The sequence below is a fragment of the Myotis lucifugus genome, unplaced genomic scaffold (assembly GCF_000147115.1).
Source record: "Myotis lucifugus unplaced genomic scaffold, Myoluc2.0 scaffold_308, whole genome shotgun sequence".
In the NCBI taxonomy this organism is placed as follows: domain Eukaryota; kingdom Metazoa; phylum Chordata; class Mammalia; order Chiroptera; family Vespertilionidae; genus Myotis; species Myotis lucifugus.
This window is the reverse complement of record NW_005871356.1, coordinates 936,493-963,085: the sequence shown is the minus strand read 5'-3', so window position 1 is coordinate 963,085 and position 26,593 is coordinate 936,493. Positions and strand designations below refer to the sequence as shown.

Genomic DNA, 26,593 nt, shown 5'->3' with positions numbered 1-26,593 from the left:
TGTTGATCTCCATTAATTAAAAGTCAACACAGAGGCCTATCTCAAAACATTGGGCAAGCATGCAGAAGAATGGAACTCGAGGGAACAGGTAACAACTTACCTGGGCAGATCCAAAGCATCTCATAGAAAATCATAGGAGTGCCATGAAATACAGATGAAGGAAAGATGATCATTAAACAAATAAAATTTAGTTCTGTAGATTGAGGAGGTTGGCCCGTCGGATTGAGAAAATATGCACACCTAGATTAGCTTCACAAAACTCTGTCAACAATAAAATCATATAAGCTTTTAGAATTAAAGGGTGGGGGGAGAGGAAGAGAATAGGAATCATCGCCCCACCCCACTCGCCCAAAAAGATCAGTATTGAATGTTTTTAAAATCTCTAACAATACATAATCAGTTTAGCTTCTTTCTTAATCACATCTGTGGCCTTTGTTGCTAAGATGGATTCCTTTTCACATCTCAATAGTCTCTGAATATTTCCCTATCTGGGAATATATTTTTTCATTGAGCAAGTAAAGGATATCTTGGCTGGGAAATATACACTTGTATAGTATGTCGTGTGGCAGACACTAAGTATTTTGGAAGTATTAACTCTTTTATTCATCTTAACAACCCTATGAGGTAGATGCTGTTTATAATCCCTATTTTACAGGTGAGAAATGGACATACAGAGGTTTAAAAACTTGCCCAAAGTCACAAGCTGGTTAGTGGCAAAACCTTTTCTTTCTGCTAATATCAGCCAATGTGCAATACAATATTAAAAGCCATAAGCCGAAGAGACATTATATAAAAAGCAATTCATGCAGATATGCCATAAATCTGTAAGCACTAACAATATATATATACATAGATTTGATTTCAAAAAATTTGTGGATCAGAAAAATTACCATAATTCAAATCATTAAATGATATACTCATAAAAGTATTTATAATGTAAAACAAATAGTTAATAGCTCTTAGAAAACAATAGTAAAAGGCAACTTGACAGAAAAATGAATTAGGACTATAAATATGCAGAAGAGTAAATATTAATAAATAGCAGAGTAAATACAAATACAAATATAAAAATATTTTTAAAACATTACTAAACAGAGAAATATTAAGTAACAATGACATATCACTTTACATCCATCAGATTATCAAGAATTAAGAGCCTCAGTTAACACCTTATCAAACTTTACCAAAGTCCTTACTATGGACTACCCCTTTTGACCTCATTTCTTCCTTTCTTTTTTCTTAATATCTTTATTTTTTTGACTTTTTGAGAGAGTGGAGAGAAAGAGAGAGAGAGAGAGAGAGAGAGAGAGAGAGAGAGAATGACCTCCCAAATGCGTCCCAACCTGAAATTGAACCCCCAACCTTTGGGTGTACAGGACAACTCGAACCAAATGAGCCACACCAGCCAGGGCCTGACCTTATTTCTTTCCCCTCATCCCTATCGCTCCACTCAAGTCACACTGTCCAGCTAGTTGTTTTCAAACACAAAAAACAGTCCTCTCTGCCTGAAACATTCTCTCCTTGGATATTACCATGGCTGCTCTTCACTCAAATCAGGTCTTTGCCCGAAAGTCAGCTGCTCAGAAATTTGCCCTGATCACCCAGTCTATTATAGAATCCCCTCCCATAATGCTCCATCTGCTTAAACTACTTTGTTTTCCTTTACACCACCATCAGTTACCTAGTGTAATGGATTGTTTTATGTATTTGTACAATGTTTACTTTATTACATCATATTAGTTTTATTGCATTGTGTTTGTTCATTGCCTGTCTCCCTTTGTAGATTCTAAACTCCAAGAGGGCAGAAACTTTTTCATTCTAGTACATGAAATAAGACACATGGCAGAGACACTCAATAAATATTTATTGACTGATTGAACATACAATGAGCAAACACCTACCACTAGTAACGGTACTAATAAAACGGAGCTCTTCTACCCTTGTGAGATATGTAAATTTATAATAGCAGGTTTAAATTATGTAAAATTATGCATGTGTATGACAACATTCTCTTTAACACAGCAATGAGTCACCAGCTCCATAGTCTACTAAATAAAGTTCCAAAATATAAGGACGTGTTCATAAGAAGGATGTCTATCATGGCAATACTAGAAGAGGGGAAAAATAGAAACAAGAATGAATGCTCATCAATAAGGACATGCTTGAATAAAATGTGGTGCATACACAGCACAAACTGTGCAGGCTTTAAAGTAACTGAAATTAGATCCATGTTTGTTGACTTAGGAGGATGTGTACTATACAGAAAGCAAGAGAGGCAAAATTCAGATAAATGTAAATAACGTGAGCCCATTTCCTAAAACAATACTAAACCTCCACTCTGTACATGCGTGCATATGCAAGCGGAGTGAATGGTGAGTAACCAATTGTAATACTATAATGGTTATGTAGGGTATAGGTATGGTTAGGAAAAATTAAATTCTTTTCAAAATGTCCACATCAAAACACACAGAAGACATGTCCCACTCATGTACCATTATACATGTGACAGACTGTAGGTTGTCTAACAGTCATTCCTTGTCAGTCTTTCTTGCCATCAAAGTCTACCTCTCAACAGACGCCGAAACTGCCAGAAACACTCTTTCCCAGCTTCCCCTGCAGTTGAGACGTGACCTTGTAACCTGACCAATGTAAACGTTTGCTAGGGTCTCCTAGGAGAGATCGCTTTTCTCCATGAAGAGAGACACAAGGAGTACCAGCTTTTTCCTGGCTCCTGCTTTTGAACATAGTTTTCTGAGGACGTTACAGCTGGAGCTGTGAGAGCCATCTTATAACTCTTCATAGGAAGGCCAAGGAAACCAAAAGAAGCCCGACCAAAGCCCCGACTTTGCTAAGCTGCTATAAGCCCTGTAACTGGCAGCACCCGGCATTGTTATATGTTATATACATAACTAATAAACCTCTACTATTGACATTACTTTTAGTCAAGTATTTGGGTCCACTGCAGCCCAACATATTGACTAGCTGTATGTTTATGTGGATATTCAGAATATATGGAAAGCTAACCATCAAAATATTAACAGTAGTCCTCATATTTTTATACATTGTTTAAAGTTTTAATAACCAAATCACTTATATAGTCAGATAAAAATAATACAGCTGATTTCATTATATTTAAAAATAATTAACTTCAGGGTCAGGCAGTAAATAGACAAAAGAGATAAATTTAAATGCTGTAAATGTGATTGTGAAACAGTGCAAATTGAAGATCTGGAAACAATCCAAGTGCCCATCAGTAGATGAGTGGATAAAAAAGTGGTGGTACATTTATACCATGGAATACTATACAGCAGTAAAAAAAGAAGACTCTCTTACCCTTTGAGACAGCATGGAGGGACCTGGAGAGTATCATGAGAAGTTAAATAAGTAAGTCAGAGACAGACAAGTATCACATGATCTCACTCATATGTGGAATCTAATTAACAAAATAAACTGATGAACAGAGTGGATCGAGAGACATGGAAGCATGAAACAGTGAGAAATCATGGAGGGAAGGTGGGGGAAGGTGGGTGGGTGGGAGGTAATCAACCGAAGACCTTGTATGCATATATGCATGACCCATGGACACAGACAATAGGGTGGTGAAGGCCTGGGTTGGGGGGCAGGATGGGCGGGAGGGGGTCAGTGGAGGAAAAAGGAGGACATGTAACATGTAATACTTTCAACAATAAAGAATTAAAAAATAAATAAATAAAACTACAAATTGTCAAAATTTCTAGTCACTATTTAATAAATAAAAAGTATTAAAAATAATTGAGCAAAGACTAAGCATTGTAAGAGTTGAAGCATTTTCTTAAACAAGAGGGGTTAAAATATTACATGTCATGGAATGGCCAACACTGACAAAGAACAAAGAACACAAGTTTAAGAATGTCTGAAAACTTAAGATATCCACTACATGAATCAAAAATAAAACACACATTCTCGCCTGGCTGGTGTGGCTCAGTTGGTTGCACCAGGAGGTCACTGGTTCTATTCCCAGTCAGGGCACATGCCCAGGTCTCGGGCTTGATCTCCAGCAGGAGTTGTGTAAGAGGCAGCCCATCAATGTTTCTCTCTCTCCCTTCCTCTTTCTCTAAAGTCAATAAAAACATATTTTAAAATAAAATACACATTCTAGAAAGACAAAAGCAAATAGATTAGAGCAAAACACTAAAAAAAAGTAGCAAGCAAGCATTTAAAAAAAAAACACTAAAAGATGACTATTACCAAGGATATAAACTACAACAATAAATCTTCTGTATTAAAGACAGATGAGCTCAGAAAGCATTAAAAATGACCAAAATTTGTTTCCAACTGACACTAATAGACAGGATAAATTTACCTCCCTTTCTTTCCATAATCATAATGAAATAACAATGAAGAGGAATAAGAGCTTCTGAAGTGAAATAGCTGTCCAAATCAGCATCTTTCCCTTTCTCCTAAAAACTGGACAAAAACAATATAGGGAGGAGGTAAATCTTGTGACCTTTCTCACTGAAACAAAGTATAATCCATAGACACCAAAACATAGATAAGTTCTGCCGCTGAGACTATACAGAAGAAATCAACAGAGACCACCCAGTGGTGGCAGATCTGAGAGAGCACTAGCCAAATACAGCTGCAGCCTAAAACGCAGACCTTCTTTACAATAACCAGCGCTGCCACAGGCAAAAGGGAGCTCAATGGTATCCAGCAGGCCCAGCAACAAAAATGTGAGAAATGCCAGGAAAATACAAACATTTCAATTCATTAACCTTTTTAAATGGGCACATCAAAGATACTATCAGAAATAAAATAGAAAAAGGACACACACACAGCAAAACTGACTAACAAATGAAAACTACTCCTTCAGAGAATATAAAAATTATAGTAAAACAAGAATAAAATGGTTATTTTCTTCAGGCTATTCTGGGAGCCACTGAAAACCAATTAAGTTAAAAAAAGGGGGGGGGATTTATTTGCTCACAGAAAGCAAAAATCATTAATGAAAAGTAGGAAGAAGAAAAATATATGGGCTTAAGGAAACCAAAAACTCCAGGTTTCACATTCTTGACTTTGGGGTGCGTGCGCACGCGCACACACACACACACCTTGGGAAGGGGCTATAAATGTGGCCAAAGTGGAGGTTTGATATAAACAGAGCAGCAATTTTCAATCCCTGCTGCACATTTGATTACTTGGTAACTGAGGAGCTGTCAAAATTACCAGAATGAAAATTTACAATAAATGGGTAAAAGACACAATTTTTAAGCACACATGTGCGTGTGTGAGCACACACACACCTAGTTCTCAAAATACATTCAACATGACTCAAAATAAAAAATAACAACACTAAAACCATATTAAAATAGCATTTCTCCTCTTCCATTGACAAATATTAAAGTATTAACAACATAATCTGGGGCCATAGGGAAACAGGCACTCATACACTGTGATAATGCAATTGATGCAAAACTATGTACACTTACCTTGATCTCATTTCTAGTTGTTTAACCTGAAGATACATGAAAATTTAACTGTGCAAGATTATTCATGGCAGCAGTTTTGTAATTGCATATATTTCAATGCATATGGTCATACATAGGAGAGGGGTTGAACAAACCATGGGACACACAATGGAGTACTTAACAGCTGTAAGATCTTAAGATCTCTCTGAATTGATATGGAACAATTTCCAGGGTACATTGTTAGGTGAAATAAAGTGCCACAGATATCTGTAGTATGTTACCCTTTGTATAAGGAGAGAAAATAAAATATTCATGTATCTATTCCTTTGTGCAAAAAGAAATAAAGGATAAACCACAAGATACACAAGTTTGGTTATAGGAAGTGGATAGGAATGGGGTAGAAGGACAGAAGGAATTAGGGGGAGGGGAGAATGTTATTTTTCTTGATATAACTTTATAAACCATACTGACTTTTAGAGCCATGTTAATGTTTTACACATGCAAGGAAGAAGAAAGGGAAGAAGTGGGAGGAGGAGAGAGGGGAAAGGGGGACAGGAGAGAGAAAAGAAAGGGAAAGAGAAGAGACTGAGAAGGAAGGGGAAGGGAGAGGAGGGGAGACAAGATGGGAAAGGAAAAGAGGAAAAAAGAAAAAGGGGGTAGGAGAGAAACAGGAAATGTGGGGCAGGGGACCTAACTATAAAAGCTTAAGCGACTGAACGACCAGTCACTATGACACGCACTGACCACCAAGGGGCAGATGCTCAATGCAGGAGCTTCCCCCTGGTGGCCAGTCCCTCCCCCAGGCCAGCCAACCTCCCGCAATCCCTCCCCCTGGCTTGGCAGGCTCCAGTGGGCCCTGATCACTGGCCAGGTCAAGGGACCCCACCTGTGCATCAATTCGTTTACTGGGCCTCTAGTTGGAATATAAAGAAACGAATGAAATGGTATTTCAAGTGGTAACAGCTACACTGAAGGAAGGGATGAGTGGAATGGAGAACTTAAGTTTTGAATAGAGTATCTGAATTAAATGCCCTAAATCTAAAGATAAAATGAACCCTATAAACATATCTTGAATTCTTAGGCTTCTAACTTACAAACACACAGGCTAGCAATTATGAAACTATTTTGTTTATTCTAGGATTGAACAAGTATGTTGGGGATATCCTGCTTTCATACTGTACACACAAAAGAATTACACATATGCAAAGAGAGCAGAAAGACCCTTCTGATATTTGGTTGGAATTAAGAGATATCAGTGTTAACTCATGGATTTAAGATGTATATGTATAAAGAATTATAGGGGAAAAAACCCTATAAACCTTTAAAAATTATGAGAGGGGTGTGTGTGTGTGTGTGTCTGTGTACACGTGCATCTATTTTCCATCTGTCTGCTGTGAGAACTTAGCATTGACACCTCAGTAGCAATGAGTATGCCAACTGTCCAGATCATGGTTACTAAATTCCATTCTCCACTAAAGTAATCAGTGCTCCATGGAGAAATCACAAATTTCAGGGCTGAAGCAGAGAAAGATCAAGATGTCAAGACATGCCTGGGACTCACTTTTGTAGCCAAAAGTAAATCACATCAAAGAAATGTGGACCTGTTCTTAAAAGGACTGAGGACCTGTTCCAGATTAAGGAGACTAACAGGATATGACAACTGAATATGACACATAAACTGGTTTCCATCTGCTATCAAGGGTATTGGGACAGTTGATAAAATCTGAGTAAGATCTATAAATTATACTACTGTACTCATGCAAACTTCCTGACTTTGATCATTATATTATAGTTATGTATAAGAATATTCTTGCTTTTAGGAAATATAACTAAATATTTTGGGAAACACACACTGAAATATTTAAGGCAAAGGATACTTATTCTCAAAAGGTTCAGAAAAATAATTTTGACAGAAAAAATATGGTACAATACTGGGTGAAGAGTATATAGAAATTCTTTGTATTATTCTTACAACTTTTCTATGACTTTGAAATTGTGTCAAAACAAAAAGTTAAAAAATCACTTATCCAGAGTTCATACAAAGGTAACTCTATTTACTTGTCTATAACCTACAATAAAGCCATATGTACTTCAGGGAATAGAAAGCAATATTCTTGGAGGGAAGGGATTCAGGGCAGGTAATATCAGTGATGTCTACTGTAAAGAAAAATTGTAGCAATTTCTCTGTAGGATAAAACATGTAACTATGAAAATCGTCATCTTTTAGCATCAGATAACTATGTGGAATCGTTTAAGGCAAAACTGTTAGAAATACAAGGGGGAAGATGGATATATTCATACTGTATTAGAACAAAAGTTTCATTAGGTGAGATTTTTCTGCTTTGTCACTAGTGTTAACCAGCCTAGCATATAGTAATCATTTAATAAACGTATTTTCACATTTACATTATATAAACTTAGATTATAAATCTTCACGACAGTGGAACTATGTCTATTTTGTTCTCTAGTCTATTCAACACTTAGCAATGGCTAGCACATAATAGGTGCTCAATAAGTATTTGCTAGAAGACTAATATGAATCTGCTCTTTAATACTTGTGGGAGATTGAGTAATAACAAATATTTAATACAGCAGAATTCCAGTGGGATCAAAATATTAATATACATAATCCCTCTATCTTCTTTTTAATTTGTAACTTAGTAAGATGACATCACACTAAGATGAATATGGGCTCATCCTATATAATAAAAGGCTAATATGCAAACAAACCAAATGGTGGGCGATCAGTTGCTATGACACGCACTGACCAGGGGGCAGATGCTCAATGCAGGAGCTGCCCCCTGGTGGTCGGTGCACTCCCACAGGGGGAGTGCCGCTCAGCCAGAAGCAGGGCTCACAGCTGGCGAGAGCAGCGGTGGTGGAGAGAGCTCTCACACCTCCATGACAGTGCTTAGGCCCATAGGGAGTGGGCCTAAGCCATCAGTCAGACATCCCTCAAGGGCTCCCTCGAGAGGCCAGGCTGAAGGGACACCCCCCCACACCACCCAAGTGCATGAATTTCGTGCACCAGGCCTCTAGTTTACTATAAAGGTAAGCATTCATGTTATTACAGATGATATGCATTTACTGTTTTGAATTGTGTGGCCTTAAATAGGCAATTAGTCTTGCAACATAATTATTGCCCCTCGCCACAAAACATATTTCAGAGCACCGATCTAAAGCCAGCATTATTACTTTTAGCAATGTCTTAACTATTTAACTGGTTAAGAGTTAACAGTGCCATGTGGCAAGATAACTCACTCAGTTATCTAGGAATATATTTTCTATTTATGTTAGAAGGTAATTAAAAGTTAAAATAACTAAGAATAAACAAGCAATAGAGTCTTTAAGAAGACTTTTTTATGGCCAATTGGTATAAACTGCTTTATAATTTTAATAGGCTCACATTATCACGGATACTTTTTAAGATATTTTTTCAAAATGCAGATTGTGATTAGTCACCAGAATTTTTTTTTTAAGGACTTAGCATAGGATAATCTCAGAATGCATTCATTTCGTAGAGGACACCTTCGTGAAACTTGTGATGAATACATACACAGAGCCACAATTTAAGTATTTCTTATTGTAGGTTGTAATAAGAATATTTTGAAAAATGCCTTTTGTGCTTTAGATCTCATTCAGTAGAACCTAGACACATCTTCGCAGATTTGGCAATCTTACTCTACACTCTGCTCCTAACAAATATGATACATAAGTAAAACCAACCTAAAAACCAATTTAAACACAAAAGTAAAAACCAACCTAAAAGACTGGTTCTCAACGGGCACAAGAGCACTGGCATTTTTAGGGCTGAGCAACACAACAGATCTACACACCTGAGCCAGCATGCCAAATGACATTCAAATATCCTGACATTCATGTACATTTTTAAAAACCTGTTTATAATGTTGACATTTTAAGTCTAACTGTATTATCTAACAATACCTAACACCAAGTAGTCTTTTGCAAAAATTTAGTATCCTCTGAATTTTTCCAGAAATACCACATGAAAATTGAGAAGATACTCTGTCCAGAACTTTACTTTTGTTCAACATTCCAAAGTAATGTAATAGTTTTTATTTTAGAGTAACATAATGGTTTCAATTTAAGTTATACTCACACTGTGATACAGTTGTACATTCAATTATTATACTTCTGCAGTTACACTTGGGCTCCAGTAATTTTACTAAAAACTACTTCCTTTTAATTTCCCCTCACTTATCCTATTATCATCTCTATTATTCTCTAGTTAGGAAATTTATTTTTTTTAAGTGGACAAGCAAGTTAAATTATCCATGAATTGCACTTCAGGATAAGAGTGTACAAGGATTCATTTGGGAGCGTGGGGGGGGGGGGGGGGAGTGTGCTTTGTCTGACAGATTTAAGAACCACAGATTTAAGGATTTATGCACCACCACCCCCCCCAGATCAGAGGACCTTATTTGAGGAAAACAAGGACACTCAGCCTAAGGAATCCATGGAGTAGCTTCAGAGCAACAGAATTCCCCAAAAGTACATACAATTTGATATACATAGCCACCCGGGGAGATAACACATAACTTTATTCCACACAAACACTATTAGATTAAGAACCATTACATGACGTCGAGACTGCATATATTGGGCTGGATTATAAACTTGGATCTGAGTGGTGGGGTGCCAAACCCAATTACATTTACAGAACTGTCATTTGCATCATTTCATCAGTGTACAATGACAACTTTGACTAAGTTTACACATCCAATAGATGGCAGAATTAGCATTTGAACTCAGCTTGTCTCCAAAAGCATGTGTGCACTTTTCTGAAGCAGATGGCTATTGTTTTTTCCCTTTAATCTTACTGTGGACTGTCTACTGGATTGTGTCTTCTTTTGGCCGTTAGAGAATTTGTACCAAAAATTATGTCCCCCAAACGGTAGTTGCCCAAGCATGATTGGCAATTTGGTCACTAGAATGAGCTTTATGGAATGCATTCTGCATACTACCTTACTTTTGGCTTAATCTTTTCTCACATTTCCCCCTTCCTTCATATTTTTACTTTCTGTAATAAAGCAAGGAACAAATAAATACCACATGCTAATTAGGTAACACAGGAAATATATTAGTAAGACGGTTCTACAGAACGAGAACAAGCTTTGTTGGATAATTCAGAAATCACTTTGCAATCATTTTTATAATTCAAAACACTGTCACTTACTTTGATAACAAATACATAAGATCCAGTATATCCCAGTTAGAGAGAACCCTGGTTATCTTGGCTGCTTTCTAAAGAGCAGTAAAAGATAACTCGCAGATAAACAATAACCATTTGAAGACTTGGGCAAAAACTAGGGAGGTCAGTTGGGATATCTTTCGGCCTAAGAACCCAGACAGTGACAGGGACAATCAGAAGAAAGTGCAGTGGACTCAGAGACACTGCCTATGTGGATGGTGAGAGGAAGTAATAACAATGCAAATCACTTAGTCAACTGTAGCCACCAGGTGGAAATGGGGTTTTTACTGGAAGTGAAAAGGAAATGGAAAAGGGATAAGATCCTTGGTTTTTGTCAGTACCATCACCACGAAACACTGAGTAAGGGTAAGCAAACTTTTTCTATAAAAGACCAGGTAATAAATATCTTAGGCTTTGCAGGCCAGTCTGTTACAATTAGCCAACTCTGCTATTGCAGCATAAGAACAGCCATACACATATGTAAACAAATGGGTGAGGATGGAGATATATATATATTAATCTCCATCAGATGATGTTTTTATTGATTTTAGAGAGACAAAGGGAGAGAGAGAAACATCGATGTGAGAACCAACGTGACAGAGGAAAATCAATCAGTTGCCTCCCATATGCACCCCAACTGGGGATTGAACCCGCAACCTGGGTATGAGCTGACTGGAAATCAAACCCGGAACCTTTTGGTGCACAGGATGACATTCCAACCGAGTCACACTGGCCAAAGCATGAGGCCATATTTTAACTAAACTTTACTTATAAAATTATCAGAATGCAGGACAAATAAAGCCTACAAGCTAGTTTGCTGACCCTTGACATAGAGGACAAATAGGCAGGGGAAAACATGGATCTGAAGCACAAGAGGAAGGTCAAAGCTAAGGACAGAGATTTAAAGGCACTGTCACAAAGTGACAGGATAGATAACCTAAAAATAGTAGAGATGAGACTGAATCATCATCCATTTTATAATTGTGTTCTTCAGTACTAATTTGCAAGTTTTGCAACTCTGGTCCTTGCGATATTTTTTAATTGGGTTTTAGTTGCTTTAAAAGACAGACATAAATAGCAGCACAAAAATGCATGAGGAGGTAAATAAGTAGTTGTTTCCTGAAAGGAGAAAAAGTGTATGAAATAAGAACTTACGATTCCCTTAAGTATCATTCTGGCCCAATTATAAATCCTTTATACTTTAAATCAGGGGTCCTCAAACTTTTTAAACAGGGGCCAGTTCACTGTCCCTCAGACCGTTGGAGGGCTGGACTATAGCTTTAAAAAAAACTATGAACAAATTCCTATGCACACTGCACATATCTTATTTTGAAGTAACAAAACAAAACGGGAACAAATACAATATTTGTATTTGCATGTGGCCCGCGGGCCGTAGTTTGAGGACCAAATGTGTATGTAATAGGTTAACACTCTGACGCAACAAGACAAGGCAAAGCAGGGTCAAGCTGGGACTAACTTTATGCTGCACCTACAGAGTACCCTATACCAAAACAAAATGGCAGGCAATTCACCCAAAATTGAGCCCAAAGGCTGAAGACAAAACTAAAGCAAAATAATAATAGCTTTAAAAACAAAGGTAAACTGGTTACAATATAAAGATAGGCTTGGGAAGTGTACTCATTTCAAAAATTGTGAAGTTAAATTCATTACAAGGCTTAAAAACAAGCTAGCTCCAATAACATTGTACTTGATTCAAGCTTTTTCAATGTTTAAAAACCTAAAATAGAAGTAATTACTAACTTATTCTTATCTTTAGGAAAAGCACAATTTAGCAAATAAACTGTATTACTCATATTTATAACAATGTTGGCTCATTAAAAGGAAAAAAAGCAACTAAAACCCAATTAAAAAATATCACAAGGACCAAAATTGCAAAACTTGCAAATTAGTACTGAAGAACACAATTATAAAATGATGATTCATGTATGTGAATTAAAATGATCTGGATATGGAAGGGGTAGAAAATAAGTGCCACTTAGTACTGCTAGAGAAAAACTTTTCTTTATACATAACAAAAAAGGACAGTGCACGAAGATAAGACTACAACTTACGCTGGGGGACTGTAAAAACAAAATGACAAGGAAGGAAGGAAGGGAGGCAGGCAGGGAGGGAGGCAAGGAGGGAGGCAGGGAGGGAGGGAGGAAGACAGTCATCCAACAAGGCATACATTCATATAATAAATCACTAGACAATTAAAAATAATGTTCTACATATGCTACAATGTGACGTGTAAAAATGTCCAAGATTATTAAATGAGAAAACAGTCCTTGCAAAACTGTGCCCAAAGAAAAAATTACACACATGTACACACATATATCTGGGTGAATGCACAAAAAATTTACAAACATTTACAAGAAATCTTAGTGGTTCCCTGAAAACTAGTAGGATTGAAGGAGACAGGAAATTTTCACCTACTTTTCTATAGTGAAAATAAGCACAGATTATGTTTAGTCAAACATTAAAGAAAAAAACACAGTATTTTGGGAAGATGGCTAGAGAAAGGATTGCTATCTATAAAACCACACCAATGCAGATACAAACCCATTTAAAATGTTTCATCATGCTCAAAGAGTATGTTAAATGAAATGGTGATATTTTTAATAAGTGCAACCACATAACCAAAAAAGAGCCACATAACTTTACTTGGAAAACCATATGGAGTTCAGTAATATAAAGCAGAAATTAAGTCTCACAAAAGCTATAATTTGCATGTGTCTTTGGCTGAATCCTCCCATAATGTGACGATCTGTTTAGACTCAATGCCAGAGCTAGGTCTTCAGAGACAACAAACTCATTTTATATTTACCTTTAGACTACTAATCTGCAGTACTACAAACCCTAAAACTTCTATTACAAAACTATTTGTAGAACCTTATAAAGAGATTTATTTATTTTGAATATATGTCTGCTTTAAAAGCTTAGAGCAGAGACCAGTCCATTTTGTTTTCTGCTCAGCACCTAGAGGACAGTAAATAGAGGTACTCAATACAATTTTTTTGGAGGAAAAGTAGGAAAATAAAGTGCATGTGAATGCAAAACTATGAGGAATTATAAATTCTAAAGTAAAAGAGGCAAAATTAAGATGTGAAATTTGATTCCTCTGGATTGGAAAAAAAGTCATGTGACTGCATGCCCACAATTTCATTTTTACTTCCAGCAATGGAAACAGTTACAGAATATTAACATCTAAAACTACTATGGTACTAGGAAAACAGCCCAATATCTACTTTGCAATTCATAGTAAGCAGGATACCACAGACTATTATTGGAAAATGCTACAGATTAGGACTAAAGTTTTGACACCAAGTCCATTAGTTGTGAGGAAATGAGGAATGGAGAGACAACACAGTTGCCTTAGGGATTAATGGCCAAATGAGCTGGCTTTGACTACTGAGGAAACCAACCTAAGAGTAGTATTTCTCAAATTACATTGTCAAAAGCATACTTTTGTAAAATATTTTTTTTAATTACTAGAAAAATGATCAATACTTCAATATCACAGCAATATCAAATTATCGTATGTTTCTAGACACTTTCATTTTCTGTATTCAGAGTCACTAGATAGTACTGACCTACAGTTTTGTTTTTTTAATGTCAATCTGACCTAAAATCTTGCATTTGTAGTCTGAATCTGAAAAAATTCAGTTTTTTTCTTCCCCTACACAAAAATGAAGACAACCTAGACAATTAGAGATAAGTAGCAGAGACTTGTCATTAACTTGTTTTAATTTTGAAACATAAAACATAAGTGTTTTAAGTAAATTAAAATTATTCTTTTAAAATGTAAACGTTAGCATTTAAGAATCCCAACTGCTATCAACCTGAAAATTTTGCTTTATTTTGTCATTTATCTTAGAATAGGATAGACACAAAAACTGTATGAAAATATTCACTTAACCTACAAACTCCTCCACCTGTCTCCATTTCTCAAAATTTTCCCAAGTGATTAGTTGATTGCTAACAGAATGAGCCAGAGAGATTCTAAATCCATTGTAAATTTAATTACCAAAGGAAGATGAAATGTTCATACATCTGGCCTATAAACTGACTATAATCGGGTACAATTTACTATAGCCTATCAGATAGGATCTACACTATTGAGAGTATAATGTAATTTACAGGGTCTCTGGAACCAAATTTCCAGACTCAAACCCACACTTTGCAATTTACAAGCTATAGAGTAACTTAAATCCCATATTCATCTGTTTCATCTGCAAAATGGGGATAACAGCAGCTAATTATTATGTAGGTTAAAGTGCATGTAAAGTGCTTAGAACACTGCCTGGCAGATAGTACTATATAAGCGTTGTAACTATTTAATTCTTACATACTATGCCTTCAAATCCTTTGGTAGAATTTGGATTAACAAATTGATTAATATATCACATCCCCACAATGAATTAATATTCATCTGTTAAAGATTATTTTAATTCTCTATTATGAAAATATATTCATTTATAATATTCTGTTGGGTAGGGAAGAAAAAGTTAAAAAATCATGTAGTCTAATCTTATATTTAGAAAAGATGCTAATGAAGTTATGAAAAGTTGCACATTGCTGTAATACTTTAAGTAGCATTTGCAAAAGTGACTCAGACAGTTTACCGTTCTTCCCCAATGGGAAAAAAAATATTTAAAATAGACTGATTCTAAAATAGCAATGATGGGATAATCAAATACTTTTAAGTTGGAGCTTTTAAAAATTTAGAACTGTGTACATTTAATGTATTATTCTTCCTCCACCCCTGAAAGCAGATGCTTCTTAAAATGGACTGCATCTTAGAAGAGCATTCATATTTAATAGATATGCTAACTCCAATCCCACCTACTGACAACACACCACCACCACTTTTAAGCAAGCTCTTGAAGTGATCACAACCAACTACACATATCAACAGACAATACACCACCTTAATCACTCAAGATTAAGCCGCAGATATTAGGTACAATAAATTGGGATTATAAACACAAGTCAGTATTTCTAGAACAGTGAGTAAGAGTTGTAATATCGAGAAGACTCAGATTAGGTAGCTTGTGGTACCCTTAAAATGGTTTTAAAAGTCTTCAATGAAATCAATACTATTAATTTCATGTTTATTTTATATAGGATTTTTGTCAAGCTTTTCCATTTTCAGTTAAAAACAAATTTTCTTCTCAACTAATGATTTTCATTCTACCTAGTTTGGCTTAAATTGTCTATTATAGCCATATTTCATTTCATGGAATCTGAAATCTATTAATTATATATTATAGGCAACATGTCTTCAAATTTGCTTTCAAATGATGCCTACAAGGAGTAGATCAAATTTTCAAGTTTACATAAAACCATACTACACCAATTTACCAATATAAATGTCTTATTTCATTCTATTTAAACAGCAGCACTAACAAAATTCTTAATACATATGCCCCCACCACCTGTACTCTTTCCCTATGCTACTTACAAAAGAACATCTCAATTCAGCAATCAAGTTTTACAACGACTATCCTACCAAACAAATAGTGATACACCAAGATCACAATTCTCAAGAGTTATAACATGTTAAGAGTACATGATTTACCTAAGACTGAGGGACTGTGCCTTCCTTTATAAAACACAGAGATAGCCACATTGATTTAATTTCATATATGATGCTACCTATTCAATTTATTAAAAATCGTAATAAGCATAATCAAACTAGTGCTCCAAACTTATACTGTTCACGTGAAAGACACTATAGGAGAAGACACAATAGAGACTGGCTTGCAATAAGAATTACAAATTCCTTCTACATAGATGGAGAAATAAAAGGACAAATCTAGTTGTCTAAAAGACAATTCACTGTACACATTTTATTTACAGTTTTGTACACTGTCTTTATATGAATGGGACCACTTTTCTACTGGAGCCATTTTTTAACCAAAGCAAAATAACCTAATACAAAGTGTTAAAATACAGCATAAAGATACAAAAACAGACATACTAATTCTAATTAGGAATGTAATTATGATGTTACATTTTTTATAATCCACAATTGTTTAGGAAATCACACAAACATAGATCACTGATTTGAATGAAATGCATAAATTTGTAGCAAAGCTTTGTAGTTACAAAAAAACAAAAAATTACCAAAGAATGCCCCAAATTAATGTTTATTCCACCTTTGTGTCATATTCCTGGATCCTTCACCAGTATTACATGAGGAAAAAAACAAAAGCAAAACAAATAAAAAGTGAAATCAGAATCACTAATGTCATCAAGTAGGGAAACAAATAAATTAAAATCTAGCAGCCACCAGCAAGAGTACAGCAAAGACAATGCTGTAAAAAGAAACAAAGAAAATTGCTAGAAAACTGTATGCATCATACTCTTTCAAACCAGCAAAATATGCTCCTGCATACAATGGAACATAAATAGAATTCTTTTCCTGTAAGGTATAGAAATGCAAGTTCCTTTTTAACATTGTGGATGGGTAAAATATGTTTGTAATAATAATTCTTCTAAGCTATTACAGAGTAGGCCAGAAACACATTAATGGATTCTGGGGATGATGTGTACTGTAATTCTTTGATTAGTGGACATTCTAACCAAAAAAAAAAAAAAAAAGATGAACACAGAAGTACAAGACAAAGGTGAATGAGACTTCTCTTATATCTTTGCAACATTTAGATGGAAATCAAATTTAAATGCAGTCCACTCTGCTTTTGAAGAGGCTTTGGTTCAGCTCCCAAATCTCGATTGCTTGACGCAGTCTCCTATGAGAATACTCAGAAGGTGTCTTCTTAAACAACAAACCTATTTTTAGTGGTGGAGCCGCTCTTAGTAGCTGTGTCTGCATGGGACTGATAACCAATCACTATCTTTGGAGGAAGTCCTAACCTTTCCTTGTATACCCTCCTAGAAGAAGAAAAAGAAAAGTGGCCATTAATTTTTATTCATGCACACATCAAATTCAGTATTATTATTCTTATATTTGAGTCTACTATGTATCAGGTACTGTGATAATTATTAATAAATCAATAAGCACAGTAGGAACAGTCCCTGGGCATGGTATTTATACTATTTGATTATTTATAAACAAATAATCACAAATACGCATGATAGAGCTGTAACACATTATAATTAAAATAAAATAAATTACATGAACATGTTTTTACATTCTCTGGTCTAAAATGCTAATTGTTACATATAAACCCTAGTAAATACTATGTATTACTGCACAATTACACTTACTATACCTACTACATGATTGCACAGACAAAAATTGAAGGCAATTTATGATATCTTCTGGACAATCTAGAACACCCATGATTTCTGCCTTATCTACTGACTCTACAACCTACCTTTCAAATAAGATGTGCCACTATTTTAAGAACAAAATGTGTTAAGTGCCAAAGAGGGTTAAGTATTGGGGTTGTGTTACTATATAATAAGGCACTAATCTCATCTATGAAATTACAGAAATTTCCCCTTTAAAAGTCATGAGGTCAAAAGTATAATGCCAAGTGAATGAAGCATATCTTGAAGGCTGAGGAACAAAAATAAGGCTGTGTGGCTACAACTAAGAGGGTAAGTGAATATGAGAGATAAAAGTGACAAGGAAAATGGATCTTTAAGAAAAAAATATCAAAATTTTAAAAATAAGCACCAAAATTAAATAAAAATAAAGGGACATACATTTTCATGGAGCTAAATACTCCAATATGACACTAAGACAGTTTTACTTTATACTCCAACCTCCAGAAGATTTCAATACCTTCCCTTGATGAACGCATCTAATAACAATTTTATGATAACTTAAATCATAACCATTATCATCAAGTTTACATTATGACACTATATAGTCGTCAATTATACTAAATCATTAAAAATGCCAGAAAACAAGAGCACTGAGCCACACAACTTGGAGAGGTTAAAAACAAAACAAAACAAAACAAGGATAAAAATTCTATCCTTGGAGAAGTCAAATTATAAAGATTTCAAAACTTTGACACAAATACAAAATTGTCTGAGGAAAAAAATTTCACACTTAATTTCTTTTAACTTGTTTCAAAGATATATAAAATTCCCAATTAAGTTTTGATGCTGACAGAAAAATGAGAAATATGATGACAAATCAACAATCATCTCCTTTCTCTTACAGAAACCTACAGAATAAAACCTGGAGCATGCCCATACCTTTTAATTCAGAAGGATTCAGAGAATTAATGTTTGAAAAATCACAAAAGGCAAACCAAACATTTTATGACCTATGGCCAATACCTAATTTTAACACGCTTAAAACCAAATCTTACTAATTTAAAGGTAGTAAAAAGAAAATCCTAGTTAACTGACTGATGTTTGAAAGAAAAAAACAAAGACAGGCAATTTTTATAAAGAATAATATTTACCAAAAAAAGATTAAAGCTTAGACATGTGGGTTTTAAATATGGGCAAAACCAAGATAGTGTCACTTAAATTTCAATAAAAACTCTATGTACAATGTACACACAAGCACAAAATACACGTATAATATTCACCAATTCTCACTGCATTACTATGAGGATTATACACTTAGTAGTACAATTTTAAAATAGAAAAACTTATATTCTCATTGATAAATTAATATGCTACATGCCAAAGTAGACAAAAGTGTTCATGAAAACAATACGAGGAAAATAATGATCTACAAATACAAGTATTTCTAAAGCTACAAATAAAACTACCCTGCTTTTATCTTAATATTTTAAAAGAAATACAAAGAGCAAAACTTACCCTATATGTGTAATAGCATCTCTGTTTTCACATTCAGTAGTCCATATTGCTATCTTATCACCCTTAGCTCTAACATTAACAACGGCTCCACATACATCATCACTGTAGTCATCAAAAGATTCTCCAATAAGGCACAGCAGCTTAAAAACAAAACCCAATCCCAATTACATCCAATAGATTAAAAACAGCTTATTCCACTGCAAATGTCTCATTATTTGTATATATACAAAAGAAATAGGTTTAAATCGAGTTGACTTTTTGAATGTCTACATTATATTTATGTTTTAATGTTTTCATTTGCTCCTTTGTTTCTCTGGTTAATATCAAGAACATTAACAGCCATTTTAAATTTCTCAGCAGCCCTAGCTGGTTTGGCTCAGTGAATAGAGTTTCAGTCTGTGGACTGGAGGGTCCTGGGTTCAGTCAAGGGCACATGCCTGAGTTGTGGACTTGATCCCCAGTAGGGGATGTGCAGGAGGCAGCTGATCAATGATTCTCTCTCTCATCATTGATGTTTCTATCTCTCTCTCCTTTTCCCATCCTCTCTGAAATCAGTAAAAATATATTAAAAAAAGTAAAAAAGAAAATTTCTCAGCAAATTGGGCAAATGATATCAGGACCCCTATAAAACTTTAGTTATTTTATTAATATTAATTCACTATGCTGCTGCTTCTTACTGTTTTTCATGAACACTTTCTCATGTTTAATTTAAGTGTACAGTTCAGTGACATTAAGTATATTCACAACATGGTACAACCATTACTACCATCTATTTCTAGAACTTTTGTCATCTTGCAAAACTAAAACAACTTTTCAGTGTAGAAATCTAAAATGGTATTTACTGATAATCTCTCCCAAAAGCAAAATTAAGTCTCTTCTTAAAAAAAAAAAAAAAAAAAAAAAAAACAAAAGTAAAAATCCCTCCCCGGTTTGGCTCAGTGGTCAGAGCGTGGGCACATGAACTGAAAGGGGGTATGGGGGGCCCCCGTACCTCAGTTGCAGGCTCCATCCCCATCCTGGCCCAGGTTGGGGCGCATGCGGGAGGCAACCAATCAATGTCTCTTTTACATCAATGTTTCTTTACGTCTCTACCCTTCCCCTCCACTCTCTCTGAAAACCAATGAAAAAAATATCCTCGGTTGAGGATTAACAACAACAACAAAAAATCAGTCACTCAAATATGTATTAACTAGAGGCCCGATGCACGAAATTCGGGGGGGGGGAGGACGGGGGGCGTTGGAGAGAGGGAGGTGTGTCCCTCAGCCCAGCCTGCACCCTCTCAAAATCCAGGATCCCTCTCCCAATCCGGGACTGCTAGCTCCTAACCACTCACCTGCCTGCCTGCCTGATCACCCCTAACTGCCTCTGCCTCACCCCTGCAGCCGTGGCTTCGTCCGTAAGGTCATTCAGCTGTCCGGTCTAATTAGCATATTACGCTTTTATTATTATAGATTGCTTCACTTAAGTGCTAACTATAAACCAGACAATGTGCCAAGTGCTAGAGATACGAGACTATGATTTCTTCTCCTAAAAACGTGGGGTTTAGAACCTCTCACTATAGAAAATGCCTATTATCTCATATTTCATACATATGTGTGTGTGTGTGTGTGTGTGTGTGTGTGTGTGTGTTTGTGTGTATGTGTGTGTGTATGAAGCCAACAGTTACAGGTTATATCACAACAAACAAACTGAATGATGAAACTACATCTTATTGTTTGCTTCGTTGGTCTACAAAGTTTAGTATACAAAACAATACTCAGAGAGTTGTAAAGACATTATACAAAATGTGAGGTCCTATGATTTTGAATTTAATGTAAAGATCAGAATGAGTTTGTTGAGGAAGGTCAATTCAATTGTATCTTATTTGTAATGTGGTAGAGGGTTTCACTGTATTAGTATGTAAAATATACAAACTCACATGATAGAACAAAATTAATTGCTGGCTTAGATTTTCTAGAGTGGGCATTTTTTAATTCTCTTTGATTAAGTAACTGATGTAAATTAGATTTAGTATTCCAAACTGTTTTATAATTTTAAAACCTTACTGTCTCTAGCCAAAAGCGATCGAGGTCACTTCGTCTCTGCTGTTTGTTCAATGTAATTAGCCATCGTCCTCCTCGTTTGTTTTTCTCATCTTCCCACATAGGTTTAATACCATCCTACAATGTTAGAAGACAACAATATTAGACAATATTGTTACTTTAAGAGATCATTTCTAGAAACAGCAAGCATTATACTGTCACCATTTCACTTGATTCCCCATGAATGATGTAGTGGAATAAAAGCAAACAGGACTTAATGCCAGAGGCATGGAATTGCAGAATTAAGAATCTTGACTTAGGGACTTATTAGCTATTAAACCTTGGGTTTCATTTAATTTGGAGGTTCTTAAACATTCTGAGTATTGTACCTTCTCAAAATTAGATACTCTATATCTAGAAGATGTATGCAAAATTTATGCACAACTTACACAATATCAGATAATTAATGAATGCCCCATCTCCTACCATCTGACAAAATCCATTTATAAATATATCAGGACCCACATACCCCATGTTAAGAATTCCTGACACACAGGGATTTAAAGTACACCATAGGAAATCTAGTCAATAATGCCATACTAAGTAATACTGAATGTAAACTATAATTGAAAAAAGAATTCCTGACAACTCTGGACTTCAATCTACTCAATATAAAAAGACTGGATTGGATGATCAAAGCTGTCTCGAAATCAATCACAGTATATGCCCACAAAGTAAGAGTTTCACTTAATTTCAATTATTTATACTAAAACAGGCAAAATATATTTATGCTTAGCCTAGTAAAGCTATTTAATTTTTCTCCAAGCATCAGAGCATTTCCTATTCCTAAGTTTGTGGCAAGATTTCAAGAATACCTGAATGGTCCAGTCTTGTAATATACATATATATGAAATCATCAATGAAGCATCATACCTTAAAAAGTGAGTAGTCACAGCCAGGCATTAAATTACTAGATAACTGGATATGGTTGTACAGACTAGGTAAAAGAAAAGGACAGTTATAAACATAGAATAGTAATGCAGAGCGTAGGTGCTTACGTAACATTTAAAAAATATTATAAGACTAAAAAGATAAAACTATGTGTTCATCACTTGTTTTTCTATAAATTCAATTTCTGAAATGGACCAAACAGATATTAATAATGGTCAGTTCAAGAATCAATATATGATGATTTAAGAAAATATCTTTAATTTTATTCTGACAATATATTTTGATGCATACATATGTATATATAGCAAACTGAGAATAGAGGTATGAGGTGCCTTTAAGTAGATGAAAAAATTTGAGGCTAATGAGCAGTTTTAAATATACAAATCAAGAGAAAGCAAGATGAATTTCTTGACCATCAGCATTTTAAGACTGAAATAAGCCACCATTATCATTCTTGAAGGTATCCAAGAGTAGAACGGACCAATGGTTCCCAAGCACCACAGACTGTTACTAGTTAGTCAGCATAGAATCATTTGATGAGCTTTAAAACACAAACAAACAAGACACCGGTCCCAGGCCCCTACTCCTTGGGATTTTACTCCCTTAAAGATGGGTGAGAAACCTGAAATCTATATTTCTAAACTATTCCCCAAGTATCAATGAAAGAGAATAACATTTGGGGTGACTTAGATGTCCACCAGTCTGAAGGTAGAAGGCTAAAGAGCAAACTTGTTATAAAATTGGAAACAGTAAAAATGTAGAAATCATGATAGACCATGTATGATATAATTGATCCATAGTTAGATTTTCTTGTGTATTTTAACCTAGTTTAGGAGTATTTTAAACAGTTTTCAGGAAGTCTGGCATCCTTTGGATCACATTCCACAGGATAACATGCAAACCCAATTTGGGTGAAACAATGTAAGACCAAGTAATAAAAGGTTTCTTGAGTTGTTGAACCTAATGATCACTCTTCCCGAACTACATTGTCACTGACAGCTTTTACTAGATAACAAAATTAAGTTTACTATAAAATTAGCCACCACCATTTTTATAAAATTAATGGATAATGTGGGAGTGACCTTCTAATGGCACTTAAGGTAGAAAAGGTCTCTTTTCTTCTTGATGGTGCCCTAAGGTCCCATAGTAACAAACTTATGAGAATTTGTAATGGAACATTTAAAACAATCCTAACACTACAGACAGATTAGACAAATCCAAAAGGATTCAATGGTTGTTTACCACTAAATTTGCTAGAAAAAAAGACAGAAATTAAGAAGTTATTTAGATACTTATAAAAAGCTGAAGGATTCCTTCATATCTCTGAATTATCGTTTAAAAATCTACTATGCAGCCTTGGCCTGTGTGGCTCAGCTGGTTAGAGCATCATCCCATGAACGGAAAGGTGCTGAGTTCAATTCCCGGTCAGGGAACTTACCCAGGTTGCAGGTTTGATCCGCAATCAGGGGCAGGCACAGGAGACAACCAATCAATGTTTTTCTTTCCCTCTCTTTCTCCCTCCCATTTTCTCTCTCTCACTCCCCCTCTCATCAATACAAAGCATACCCTCTGATGAGGGAGTGAGCTTTTTTTTTTTTAAGTCTACTATGCAATGACATCACTTACACATAACTAAAGTGTGGGGCCACTTTACATGTTCACAGTTATTATACACTCGTAAAAACCAAATAAACTAGATAAATGCAAATATGATTCAATGGGAAAAATGGTTCAAGACTCTTGCTCCTCTTCCTCCATAGACTGCAGTACTCTTAAATAAACTAAAGAACTAGACATGAATTGGTGGGGCTTAAATGTAGTTCTATTACTTAAAAAAATGTTTCAATAAAACTTGAGCAAAGTGGCTAGCTGACAATTTGTAGTTTTCAGTGATTCAAATGCATACTAAATGCCTATGATGGGCAAAGCACTAAAATATACAGAAGAATATTGTTTCTGCCCTGGAGGAAGTATACATGATGAATTTGCTGACCACAATCTATTCTGTTGTGTGGGGAGAATACTTTTAGGAGGTTACATTAAAACACAAGTGTAGCAATTATTCAGTATATATATGAACCAAAAATAAATTAGGTGCACAAAATTAGAATATTTTAGATACATGCTAGGTAATTTACAGTTCTTAAAAATGTTTTTAACAATTTTTAGTTTTCATATTCTCAAATATTTTCTCCTTATACATTTTTCAAGTATGGCATACTAAATTAACTTAGTTCTTACAGAATCAATATTCCAAACCTTCTTGAAAAAAGACTTTACAACTTTATACAGTGGAACCTCACTTCTCGAACTTAATTCGTTCCGGAAGGCTGTTCAAAAACTGAATCATTTTTTCCCATTAGAAATAGTGTAAACTGAATTAATCTGTTCCAGACCTTCAAATAATTCCGTTTTAACCTTTCTTATATACAGTACATGTATATTGTAGTTTACTCTATAAACACTTTTTTTTAAAGGACATGAAATGTAAAATGAAAATTTAACAATTATAAGCATCAACAAAAGAAAAAAAACGTAAAAATAGTCACAGCACAATATTCTGAGATTTTAACAGTGGTAAACTGACTCATATTCACATGTTCTTTGTAACCTGAGAGATGCATGACTGATCATACAGGTATCAGCATAAAAGGGTTGTCAGGTTGAGAAGCAAATTGTTCAAGATGGGAGACATTCTAGAAACTAGGTTCCACTGTATTTTATTTTGAAGCCATGCACAAGTTTATGACCCCCAATCTTAACTTTTGCTAAATCTAAAACAAAATCTCAAAAAAATTTTCAACTATTTTTGGAGGTGAGGACATTTATAAATAATCTTCACAGATACAGTCATTCTTTGACAAATCCTAAATATTTAGCACTTCAGCCTTTGAAATCTCAGAATTCTTTTTATTTATTGATTGACTTTATAGAGGGGGGAGGGAGATTTGTTGTTCCACTTTTTTTGGGGGGGGGACGGGCGGGTGGGTTGACCTTGACCAGAATCGAACCCGGGACCCTTTGGTCCACAGGCTGATGCTCTAGCCACTGAGCCAAACCGGCTAGGGCTTGTTCCACTTATTTATGCACTCACTGATTGCTTCTTGTATGTGCCCTGACTGGGAATTGAACTTGGAACCTTGGCATATGCAGACAACATCCTAACCAACTGAGCTACCCGGCCAGGGCCTCAGAATTCTTATAACAAGAAATCCCAGATGTCACACTGAAATAATTTACAGAAATGAAGATCTAATAACAAAGCTCTGGAATACCCAAGTATGGGGCAAATGTATCCAGGCATCCAAGAAAGGGGACAAGTTCCAACAAGTTGTCAAAAGTTCTAGGGGTAGTAAAGCAAAGGATCTCTCAAAACAAGGAATAAAGAACATGAAAGGCTAAAAGATTACAAGACTGAAGCGTTCTAAAACTGGTAAGGAATAATCACCAATTCAAACAGTTGTGAGGAGACAAACAAAAAGGTAGTTGTATAGACGAGTATTTATTAACTTTTCACTTTAACCTTCATTTTGTAAATGTGACTTAAAATTACATACTAATAAAACAACAAACATCCTAAAATGAATGGGTTACTTACGCCCAAAAATCTTCAACAGTATCAAACTCAGAGATCAGCCGAAGGTTTGCTTGCCAAGTTTTGCTTTTATCATTTTTAAAAAACCAGAGTGCCCATCTAAAAATAAAAAGTCAATGTCAAAAAATGGCAGTTTTACATCCATGTTCACTGCAGCATTATTCACAATAGCCAAAAAAGGGAAGCATCACAAATGTCCAGATATATGAATAATAAACAAAATGTGGTAAAAGCATACAATGCAATATTAATCAGCCTTAAAAAGAAAAGAAATTCTGACACTTGTTACAACATGGATAAATCATGAGGACATTATGTTAAATGAAATAAGACAAAAAACCACAAATACTATATGATTCCATTTCTTTGAGGTACCTAGAGTAGTCAAACTCAGAGACAGAAAGAATGGTGGTTGCCAGGGACTAAGGAAAGAAAAGGAGGAATTGTTGTTTAACAGGTGAAGTATTAGTTCTGCAAGATGAAAAAGAGTTCCTGAGACTAGTTGCACAACAATGTGGATGCACTTAACAGTACATTTAAAAGATGTAAGTTTTATGTTGTGTATTTATAAAATTACTAATAAACTAAAGGCCCGGGGGGGTGCACTCGGGGG

At 35.2% G+C, this 26,593-nt stretch overlaps 1 protein-coding gene across 2 annotated transcripts in view; it reads right to left on the bottom strand.

Annotated features, from left to right (window-relative positions):
- Nucleotides 1-16,478: 16,478 nt before the first annotated feature.
- The window catches only part of EIF4E (eukaryotic translation initiation factor 4E), a 45,155-nt gene continuing 35,040 nt past the window's right edge, over nucleotides 16,479-26,593 (bottom strand). The window contains exons 3-7 of one of the 2 annotated variants that reach the window (XM_006100293.3): nucleotides 25,984-26,079; nucleotides 22,368-22,431; nucleotides 21,459-21,572; nucleotides 19,414-19,553; nucleotides 16,479-17,556 (exon numbers count right to left, since the gene is read on the bottom strand). In XM_006100293.3, the coding sequence (XP_006100355.1) occupies nucleotides 17,442-17,556; nucleotides 19,414-19,553; nucleotides 21,459-21,572; nucleotides 22,368-22,431; nucleotides 25,984-26,079 (529 nt within the window). In that variant the 3' untranslated portion in view covers nucleotides 16,479-17,441. The remainder of the gene's footprint in view (nucleotides 17,557-19,413; nucleotides 19,554-21,458; nucleotides 21,573-22,367; nucleotides 22,432-25,983; nucleotides 26,080-26,593) is intronic. The other variant, XM_023763916.1, reaches the window with a different exon arrangement.